The sequence below is a fragment of the Mytilus edulis genome, chromosome 5, assembly GCF_963676685.1.
Source record: "Mytilus edulis chromosome 5, xbMytEdul2.2, whole genome shotgun sequence".
Lineage (NCBI taxonomy): Eukaryota > Metazoa > Mollusca > Bivalvia > Mytilida > Mytilidae > Mytilus > Mytilus edulis.
The window spans coordinates 51,799,128-51,811,440 of record NC_092348.1 but is presented as its reverse complement, the minus strand read 5'-3'; the positions used below and the strand labels follow the sequence as shown (position 1 = coordinate 51,811,440).

The 12,313-nt window shown below is 33.8% G+C and overlaps 1 protein-coding gene across 3 annotated transcripts in view; it reads right to left on the bottom strand.

The window, feature by feature from the left end:
• Positions 1-12,313, bottom strand: part of LOC139525464 (importin-4-like) — a 371,591-nt gene that overhangs the window by 342,838 nt on the left and 16,440 nt on the right. For all 3 annotated transcript variants that reach the window (XM_071320816.1, XM_071320818.1, XM_071320817.1), the window contains exon 2: positions 6,216-6,302. In XM_071320816.1, the coding sequence (XP_071176917.1) occupies positions 6,216-6,302 (87 nt within the window). The remainder of the gene's footprint in view (positions 1-6,215; positions 6,303-12,313) is intronic.

Genomic DNA, 12,313 nt, shown 5'->3' with positions numbered 1-12,313 from the left:
TGTAACAATGTTTTAGATTTTAACGAGAGAAATTTATGTATTACTGAAAAAATTATTACACCAGGGTTTTCGATATCACAAACTAGTCAAAACATTTACTAAATTTCATCATCGGTATAAGGACATCATTCGTAAATATAGCTCAACATGCAGACTTCTTATACGTTCAGGTATTTCACATCCAATTTTTTACGAAAATATTCTTTATAAAGCACAAAGGTGTCAGTATTCACCTCAAAACTAACAAAACCTTTGAATAGACTTATTAAGAAGGGGTTTTGGAGAAGACGTTACTAAGTTGTAAAACTTGTGTCTGATCCTTTTGTCATTTTGAACAATAAAATATGTTTAAACTAAAACTAAGAAAGGATATAGTTACGATACTGTTGTCAGGTCATTAAAGATTGCATATTTTGGCGTTAATATTGATTCACTTATAGGGTCTTTGTATCGGAACTAAACAAATTTATTCAAAAACCAGTTGTTGGCATGACACGGGTTATGTTCTTCTCATATATGTTATGATGGTATGATACTGAACACCTAACGGGAAGGATTGTGCCTGATGTTCATATGATGAAATCATAATCTTTCAGTCAGTTTAATTGAAGTCTGGAGCTGGCATGTCAGTTAACTGCTAACAGTCTGTTATTATTTATGTATTATTGTTATTTTGTTTATTTTCTTTGGTTACATCTTCTGACATCAGACTCTCTTGAACTGAATTTTAATGTGCGTATTGTTATGCGTTTACTTTTCTACATTGACTAGAGGTAAAGGGGGAGGGTTGAGATCTCACAAACATGTTTAACCCGCCGCATTTGTGCGCCTGTCCCAAGTCAGGAGCCTCTGGCCTTTGTTAGTCTTGTATTATTTTAATTTTAGTTTCTTGTGAACAATTTGGAAATTAGTATGGCGTTCATTATCACTGAACTAGTATATATTTGTTTAGGGGCCAGCTGAAGGACACCTCAGAGTGCGGGAATTTCTCGCTACATTGAAGACCTGTTGATGACCTTCTGCTGTTGTTTTTTTTTCTATGGTCGGGTTGTTGTCTCTTTGGCACATTCCCCATTTCCATTCTCAATTTTATTATGAACCACATCAATAATGAACCAGATGCTCCGCAGGGCGTAGCTTTATCAGTGATCGGGAAGGACGTGCGCCCTGCGCCTATAGCGCATATTGACAAGAAATGGCGCATACAGTGACAAATGTAAGCGCCCACGTGGCGCACGATATTTTTCACTTCGTTTCGAAACGTTTAGATATCGTCAAATGAATTTCCGATCGTGTTCCGTGCCACCGTGTGTGTGTACACAACTGTGTAATGTTCCTCCAATAACAGGAGCACCTATATATTTTTGGGATGTCTCGGGTGTTTCCCTATCGTAATAGAACCATGAGATTTAACGTCTCGGTGTTTTCCTATTGTAAGAGTGGAACCATGCGGTCTAACTGATAACCCGAAAAACGTAATTAACCATCATTCATGATATATTTTTTAAAAACAACTTTAAATTTGTGAAATTTGACTAGTACAGACGATATTTAACTCTTATAATAATCTCATTTAGTTTAGCTTTCTATTATTTTGGTTGAAGAACCCCAAAGACTTTTTAGAAATATAGTTTTTGTCTCCATAAACTGAGACGCTTGTCATTTTTTGGTCTTTGGCTCGTTTTCACATTTTGTAAACATGACTTCAGCGATTTGTTGCTATGTTCTATGTTCTATGAATTAATGGTACTCTATACTGTTATTCTTGTCACCGTGATGAAGTTATAATAATACAAGAAGTGCAGAGGAAATGCCTGAAATGTCCTCTGATACGGAACGTCTGGAATAAGTATGGTATCGACGAAGACCCAAATTTAATGTACAAAAAAAACCATGAACATGAACAAGGCAACAGTACCAGTTTAAACATTGTAAATAAAGGTTGACTTTAATATTGTTGGGGTTGGAAGAAGTTATTGTATATTCATTGAAATTGAAATTACAAAATCACAGGAAAAATATCCATGATTTTAAAATCATAAAGGTAAGTATCAACACCTCTTTGCCAAAACATACTGATACTTTTTTTTACAGAAGTCTATTCAAATGGCCCACTCATTTGACAACATGGCCCATTATTTTTTAAAATGGCCCATTGAATTTATTTTTGAGGGGCCCTGGGCCCATAGTGAAAAAAACCTTCCAGATCACTGCTTTATACGACCGCAGATGTTGAACCCTGAACGGTTGGGGCAAGTATGGACACAACATTCAAGCTGGATTCAGCTCTAAATTTGGATTGTGATTAAATAGTTGACACAGCATAGGTTTCTGACACAGAATGAATGTGTTCTAATGAACTTAAAATTTTTGTTTTCTCTTAGAGCAATTCACTATGCTGTTGAATATTAATCCTCTCAAAAAAATGTTTGAAGAAATTTTCTTTTTTATTTATGAAATTTCAAATGAGAAAAATTGAACTCAATTTTTTTAATCACATCCCCCTTTCCCTTATTCCAAAACTAATCTCAATTAAAATTTCTAATGGAGTTTGCAACAATAACTACTCATTTAAATACATCATAAAATATTAAGATGTAAAAAAACTGCTTGTTATCACTGAATGGTAAAGATTATTTTAATTTATCAGTTGGTAGTAAAAAGTGAATATACATTGTATATTGTATATAACAAAGATTTAAGTTGATTCTGGACAAAGAAAGATAACTCCAATTAAAAAAAATTATTACATTGGTTGCAATGAATTACATTGATTTCCCAGTTAGATAAAACTGATAATTTCACATGTGAAATAAACGTGGTTATTTCACTCTCTGACGTCATACAACAATAGGCGTTGTCAAGACGTTGATAACGTCGGATCAAAACAAATTAGGAATGCGTAGGAGAAACATAGTTTCTTACATTTTCTTCATTAATTTCATAAAAAAAAAAAGACATTTGACAATGTAATAAAAAGTATAACTAATCGCCGTATTTGAATATCAAAAATAAAACAACTTGTGACAGAACGCTGCTATGGATTAAACTCGTGCTGCGCACTCGTTTAATCCATGCGTCGTTCGGTCACGCGTTGTCTTATTTTTGATATTCAAATACGGCGATTAGTTATACTATAAATCTTGCTATTGCACAATATTTTGCAATTAGATATTTCTTGCTTACTATTCTGGACAAAGAAAGATAACTCTAATTAAAAAAAAAATTGCTATTTCACAATATTGTGCAATTAGATATTTCTTGCCATTGCGCAATACTGTGCAATTGAAAAGACTTGCTATTGCACAATACTTAATATAATAATTTTAGATCCTGATTTGGACCAACTTGAAAACTGGGCCCATAATAAAAAATCTAAGTACATTTTTGGATTCAGCATATCAAAGAACCCCAAGATTTCAATTTTTGTTAAAATCAGACTAAGTTTAATTTTGGACCCTTTGGACTTTAGTGTAGATCAATTTGAAAACAGGACCAAAAATGAAGAATCTACATACACAGTTAGATTTGGTATATCAAAGAACCCCATTTATTCAATTTTTGATGAAATCAAACAAAGTTTAATTTTGGACCCCGATTTGGACCAACTTGAAAACTGATCCAATAATCAAGAATCTAAGTACATTTTTAGATTCAGCATATCAAAGAACCTAACTGATTCATTTTTTGTCAAAATCAAACTAAGGCCACACCAATTTAATTACTTGTTCTACGGATTTTTGGACTTCAAAAATTGGGGCGAGCGAGCGATTTGAAAATTTTAATAAAAAAATATTTGATTTGCAAATTTTGGAGGCGAAGCTTGAAAAGTAAAGGCGAGCGACTATATTTTTTTTTTGTAAACATAAAATAGTAGGTTTTGACAATTTTAAAACTTGATTTATCACTTGTAAACCATGTTGACATTTCTTTAATTTATGAAGGATTTTTTCCCTGTTCACCAAGATATAATTGAATAATTAGAATTGCTATATGTATGTGTGCCAATTAATGAGACAATTCTTCATCATAAAAACAATTTTATAAGTATCCCTTTTATGAGGGGTCAATATAAGTTATAATGTATTTTTTTGTAAATAGCACTAGTACAAAAGGGCTCATCTTTTCCCAAAGAACTATATATCTATCTGGTATTAAATGATAAAAACATGTCCAAGAATTTTCTGATATTCCTGGACCTTAGCCATTTTAACACATTTTATCTAATATTATTTAAAACAAGTGGACCCCTCTAGTTGTTTAAAATATGATGTATTTCTCCTCTTTTTAAGTAATAAAATTGAAGTTTTTCAATTGATTTGTATAGAAACACTATACAAATCCTTGGTATTTCTTTTCTACAACAGTAAAATGATCCCATATGAGCCCTGTTAACACAGAGCATTGACCCACACCAAACAGCAAGCTATAAGGGACACAAAATTATAAGTAAAATTGAGAAAGGAAATGGGGAATGTGTCAAGGCGACAACCCGACCATAGAGCAATCACAATTCGAACTGGAAAACCAACGATCTTATTTATATATACAAACGGGAAAATACCAAATAATGTTTATGAACATCAACAAACAATTTCTACAATATCTACATTGTAACTGCTGAAAGACAGGCCCCTGAAGAAATCAGGACAGGTGCTTAAACATGCGGCGGGTATGGATTAGTTTTGTATTGCCAGCATACAATATAATAGCAGTTGAAGGCATTTCTTTCCGAAGTTCTTTGAAGTTTAAATTTCTTGATAGAGAATATAAGTAAGGGGAAGGAAACCAATGTATTGTTTTGACTGGTATTTTCCTCTGTTTAATACATATTTCTATCGGAGCACTCCCACTTTAGTCTTGGGATAAATGTGTATCATGCTGAATCAAATATTATTTCAGATATTTACACAAATGGGGTGCTTATATGTTTAAAATCGTTATATACAGGTGAGACTGTATATATCTTTTTATAATATTCACAAAAAACGGTGCGGAAAATGGACACGATTACATTTCCCGATGCGGGAAGCGGGAATATAAAAAAAATAAAAAAATTCTGTTTTGAAAAAAATAGGTGCGGGCGGGTCCGTCGAACAAGGAATCAAATTGGTGTGGCCTAAGTTTAATTTTGGACCCTTTGGACCTTAATGTAGACCAATTTGAAAACGGGACCAAAAGTTAAGAATCTACATACACAGTCATGACAGTTAGATTCGGCATATCAAAGAACCCCAATTATTCAATTTTGATGAAATCAAACAAAGTTTAATTTTGGACCCTTTGGGCCCCTTATTCTGTTGGGACCAAAACTCTCAAAATCAATACCAACCTTCCTTTTATGGTCATAAACCTTGTGTTTAAATTTCATAGATTTCTATTTACTTATACTAACGTTATGGTGCGAAAACCAAGAAAAATGCTTATTTGGGTCCCTTTTTGGCCCCTAATTCCTAAACTGTTGGGACCTAAACTCCAAAAATCAATACCAACCTTCCTTTTGTAGTCATTAACATTGTGTTTAAATTTCATTGATTTCTATATACTTAAACTAAAGTTATTGTGCGAAAACCAAGAATAATGCTTATTTGGGCCCTTTTTTGGCCCCTAATTCCTAAAATGTTGAAACCAAAACTCCCAAAATCAATCCCAACCGTTCTTTTGTGGTCATAAACCTTGTGTAAAAATTTCATAGATTTCTATTAACTTAAACTAAAGTTATAGTGCGAAAACCAAGAAAATGCTTATTTGGGCCCTTTTTGGCCCCTAATTCCTAAAATGTTGGGACCAAAACTCCCATAATCAATACCAACCTTCCTTTTGTGGTCATAAACCTTGTGTTAAAATTTCATAGATTTCCATTCACTTTTACTAAAGTTAGAGTGCGAAAACTAAAAGTATTCGGACGACGACGACGACGACGCAAACGACGACGCCAACGTGATAGCAATATACGACGAAAAATTTTTCAAATTTTGCGGGCGGTCGTATAAAAACTACTGAACATCAGTTTTATCATTTTTAGAGCCATTTTTATGCCTTCGTTATTCACTTCTAAGTGAGATTTGGAAAAAAACTCATTTCAAATATCACCCTTGAAAGAAAACAGAAATATCCCTGACAAGTTAACAGCCACTGTGGTCCTTTTAAAATTCTTCAGGAATTATAAATCTTTTAACTACAAATGTACTACTTTTTTCTTTTTAAATACAAACCTGAGGAACTTGAGATAACCCTAAAACTTTGCATAAACCTGGAATAATATCAGGATCTTTGAATAGCTCCTTCAACTGTTGGGTTGCCTACAGTAAAAAAATATGTATATTTTAGTAAATGAAGAACATGTCACAAAAGTAGACTAAGAGAGCTTGTTAAAGTCATATGAAACGAGTGACTGGTGAAAAATGTTAATCCAATTCATGAACCAATGCATGTATATACTTAGGCCAAAATTAAAAACATGTTTGTTTCCCTTCGACCCGACTGGGTAAAAAAAAAGCCACCGGGTCAAAAAATTATTTGACACCAAAAAATCTGACTTTTTTATTCCCGCCGAAAATTTTAAGTTTCCATTCCGACATTGCTTCTGATATTACCAAAAGTTTTATCAGAACTCTCTGGTGTTATCTATCAATTTAGCTTTACAATGGGATACTTTAATTTTTCAAGGCTTTCTTAAGAGATGGTCATTTTGACATAATTTAATTGGAAGTTACGATAAAAGTGACATGATGATTAGGTACTATCAAAACAACTACTAATATAACACCTTTTCTTTTTAATCAAGTCTAATTAATTGCCGGACAGCTGAATTTTATCTGTTCAGGTTTAGGGTTGGACCTCTGCCGTCGTATACAGCTGCGCTTGGCAAAGCAATTTTTTTCTTCGTCAAATCATGTTTATAAACGTATTTCTTATAATTTTAATCTTTTTAACTGCTGAAATATAAGAAAATATCTTTGGATAGACTGATCTATTTGTACTGTGTCCGGTACTAAAATTATTATACCTGTCACCTGAATCATTTCAGAGAAAACAAAACAGAGAATCCTTTAAATGATTATTTTTTCAGTACAAAAAAGTTCTTGTACATGATGTACATGGAATACCTGAACAGGTAGAAAATGCAGGACAACTCGGCCCGGAGCCAAGTCAAACCGATTCCACTTGGACCGTCTAAGAAGACAATGTGGACCATCAATTAAACAACTTGGATCCTCTATAAGGACAACACAGACAAAGTGTTAAAAGAGGATTTGAACTATATGAATTATTAATTTATTAATCATTATGTCACTTTTATGACCAAAAATGTGTGGCTGTTAGAGGCAAAAGGTTGGGTCAAAAAGATCGCAAATTATGTTAAAATGACTGTCTCTAAAGAAAGCCTAGAAAACTAATACAAATGTAAGTAGATGACCAATTCATGCATTGTCCAGCCGGACTTTATCGGATATTATACAATTGTCCGGAATATATGATTGTTTTAGAAGCCTTGCCTTGAACTGTATATTAAACTAGAGGCTCTCAAGAGCCTGTGTCTCTCACCTGTATTTACTGACATAATTAATAGTAGTATTAGATATAAGATAATATTAGATAGTATAATGATTTCTAAGATAATAACAAAAGATTGCACTTGTGATCTAACCTTAGCAGTTCATCTAAACTGATCTAATCACAAACAATTACATGTAACCCAAGATAAGTTTCAGTCATTAGACTGTGACAGTGTGGGGCGAGGCTAAATATTGTCCATGGAAATGAGATGTGCCAATGCTTATACAACTTAATTCAAAATTTTTTAGAAAAATTGGTAAAATTGACTATAAGGGCAATAACTCCTGAAGGGGTCAATTGACCATTTTGGGAATTTGACTTATTTGTAGATCTTACTTTGCTGAACATTATTGCTGTTTACAGTTTATCTCTATCTATAATAATATTCAAGATAATAACCAACTAGAGGCTCTAAAGAGCCTGTGTCGCTCACCTTGGTCTATGTGCATATCAAACAAAGGACACAAATGGATTCATTACAAAATTGTATTTTGGTGATGGTGATGTGTTTGAAGTTCTTACTTTACTGAACCATTTTGCTTCTTACAATTATATCTATAATGAACTTTGCCCATTAGTAACAGAGAACTATATTTGGTAAAAATTTACATAAATTTACCAAATTAATGAAAATTGTTAAAAATTGACTATAAAGGGCAATAACTCCTTAAGGGGTCAATTGACCATTTAGGTCATATTGACTTATTTGTAGATCTTACTTTGCTGAACATTATTGCTGTTTACAGTTTATCGCTATCTATAATAGTATTCAAGATAACCAAAAACGGCAAAATTTCTTTAAAAATTACCAATTGGAGGGCAGCAACCCAACAACCAGTTGTCCAATTTATCTGAAAAAATTCAGGGCAGATAAATATTGACTTGATTAACAATTTAACTTCATGTCAGATTTGCTCTAAATGCTTTGATTTCATAGTTATAAGCCAAAAACTGCATTTTACCCCTATGTTCTATTTTTAGCCGTTGCGGCCATCTTGGTTGAATGGCCAGGTCATCGGACACATTTTTCAAACTAGATACCCCAAAGATGGTTGTGGCCTAGTAGTTTCAGTGGAGATTTTGTAAAAGATTACTTAGATTTATGAAAAATGGTTAAAAATTGACTATAAAGGGCAATAACTCCTAAAGGGGTCAACTGACCATTTCGGTCATGTTGACTTATTTGTAAATCTAACTTTGCTGAACATTATTGCTGTTTACAGTTTATCTCTATCTATAATAATATTCAAGATAATAACCAAAAACAGCAAAATTTCCTCAAAATTACCAATTCAGGGGCAGCAACCCAACAACGGGTTAACTGATTAAACATTTTTATCCCATGTAAGATTTCCTCAAAATGCTTTGGTTTTTGAGTTATAAGCCAAAAACTGCATTTTACCCCTATGTTCTATTTTTAGCTGTGGCGTCCATCTTAGTTGGTTGACCAGGTCACGCCACACATTTTTTAAACTAGATACCCCAAAGATGATTGTGGCCCAGTAGTTTCAGAGGAGAAGATTTTTGTAAAAGATAACTTGAATTTACGAAAAATGGTTAAAAATTGACTATAAAGGGCAATAACTCCTAAACGGGTCAACTGACCATTTTGGTCATGCTGACTTATTTGTAGATCTTACTTTAATGAACATTATTGCGGTTGACAGTTTATCTCTATCTATAATAATATTCAAGATAATAACCAAAAACAGCAAAATTTCCTCAAAATTACCAATTCAGGGGCAGCAACCCAACAACCAATTGACCGATTCATCTGAAAATTTCAGGGCAGATAGATCTTGACCTGATAAACATTTGTGGCCCAGTAGTTTCAGAGGAGAAGATTTTTGTAAAAGATTACTTGAATTTACGAAAAATGGTTAAAAATTGACTATAAAGGGCAATAACTCCTAAACGGGTCAACTGACCATTTTGGTCATGCTGACTTATTTGTAGATCTTACTTTAATGAACATTATTGCGGTTGACAGTTTATCTCTATCTATAATAATATTCAAGATAATAACCAAAAACAGCAAAATTTCCTCAAAATTACCAATTCAGGGGCAGCAACCCAACAACCAATTGACCGATTCATCTGAAAATTTCAGGGCAGATAGATCTTGACCTGATAAACATTTTTACCCCATGTCAGATTTCCTCAAAATGCTTTGGTTTTTGAGTTATAAGCCAAAAACTGCATTTTACCCCTATGTTCTATTTTTAGCCGTGGCGGCCATCTTGGTTGGTTGACCAAGTCACGCCACACCTTTTTTAAACTAGATACCCCAAAGATGATTGTGGCCAAGCTTGGATTAATTTGGCCCAGTAGTTTCAGAGGAGAAGATTTTTGTAAAAGATTACTTTAATTTACGAAAAATGGTTAAAAATTGACTATAAAGGGCAATAACTCCTAAACGGGTCAACTGACCATTTTGGTCATGTTGACTTATTTGTAGATCTTACTTTGCTGAACATTATTGCTGTTTACAGTTAATCTCTATCTATAATAATATTCAGGATAATAACCAAAAACAGCAAAATTTCCTCAAAATTACCAATTCAGGGGCAGCAACCCAACAACCGATTGACCGATTCATCTGAAAATTTCAGGGCAGATAGATCTTGACCTGATAAACATTTCTACCCCATGTCAGATTTTGAGTTATAAGCCAAAAACTGCATTTTACCCCTATGTTCTATTTTTGGCCTTGGCGGCCATCTTGGTTGGTTGGCCCGGTCATGCCACACATTTTTTAAACTAGATATCCCAAAGATGATTGTGGCCAAGTTTGGTTTAATTTGGCCCAGTAGTTTCAGAGGAGAAGATTTTTGTAAAAGTTAACGACGACGGACGACAGACGAAAGACGACGGACGACGGACGCCAAGTGATGGGAAAAGCTCACTTGGCCCTTCGGGCCAGGTGAGCTAAAAACGGCAAAATTTCCTTAAAATTACCAATTAAGGGGTAGCAACCCAACAACCGGTTGTCCGATTCATCTCAAAAATTCAGGGCAGATAGATCTTCACTTGATAAACAATTTTAACCCATGTCAGATTTGCTCTAAATGCTTTGGTTTCAGAGTTATAAGCCAAAATCTATATTTTACCCCTTTGTTCTATTTTTGGCCATGGCGGCCATCAGGGTTGGCTGGCCGGGTCAACGGACACATTTTTAAACTTAATACCCTAATGATGATTGTCGACAAGTTTGGTTAAATTTGACTAAGTGGTTTCAGAGGAGAAGATTTTTGTAAAAGATTACAAAAATTTACGAAAAATTGTTGAAAATTGACTATTAAGGGCAATAACTCCTTAAGAGGTCAATTGACCATTTTGATCATGCTAACTTATTTGTAGATTTTACTTTACTGAACATTATTGCTGTTCACAGTTTACCTCTATCTATAATAATATTCAAGATAATAACCAACAAGAGGCTGTCACAACGACAGCAAAACGGATTTATTAACATTTATTTGTGTCCTGCCAATATCACAAGAACCATAACTGATGAACAGTTAAAGTGAAAATCGTCAATATCAAATTTGACATCCATTTTGTCATCAGTATCAACATATTAAAATTTGAAAAGCTTAGGTTGAATGGTTCATGAGTAAATGCAACAACATGAATGGAAACGCCATTTTTCGATCTTTCAAGAAGTTAGAACCATAACTGATGAAGGGTAACAGTCAAAATCGACATTATTGAACTTGACCTCCATTTTGTCATCAGTAACAACATATTAATATTTGAAAAGCTTTGGTTGAACAGTTCATGAGTAAACGCATGGACACGACTGGAAAAGGAAATTGGGGTCAAAACTCTTATTTGGCATTAAAATTAGAAAAATCATATCATAAGGAACATGTGTAATAAGTTTCAAGTTGATTGGACTTCAACTTCATCAAAAACTACCTTGACCAAAAACTTTAACCTGAAGCGGGACAAACGGACGTAGGGACGAACAAACGGACGAACAAACAGACAGATCAACAGACGAACGCACAGACAGATCAACAGACGAACGCACAGACAGACAGACGGACGGACGAATGTACAGACCAGAAAACATAATGCTCCTCTACTATCGTAGGTGGGGCATAAAAAACCTGCATATACTTGACAGCGTAGTTGTGTATGGCAGGAATGATTACATGACGATGTCGCAACTAAAAAACTTAATATAAAGTAATTTAGAACCATACTGACATAAAAAATCAAGGTATATAACTTTTATTGAAACTAGATGTGTCAAAGCGACACGAATGGCCCCATCTCAAAAAGTTGAAAAATCTACAATTTCAATAACACATGTGGACACAAACATGATGGTAGTCTCAAAATCTGGAGGCGTATAGAAAAATGTCCATATAACTCTGATTTTCAACAATTTTCAAAGTTGTAAACCCTTAATTTTGGCAAATATTAACAGAGCAGAACGAAACTTAAACTTGATCTGTAACTTATCATGGTTAGCTCACACACCAAAAATCAGCCCAATATCTAAAAGCATTTAGAAAAAAAGTCTGTATAATTGTGATTTTCAACAATTTATCAAAGTCCATAGCCTGTCATTTCGGATTAGCAGAGGGGAAGGAAACTTAAACTTGACCTGTAACTCACATACCAAAAATCAGCCCAATATCTGAAGGCGTTTAAAAAAAAACACAGTAAAATGTTTTGTTGCGGAATGACAGAATGATGAAAATATGGAATGATGGACAACTTCACACAAGGGTAAAATTAT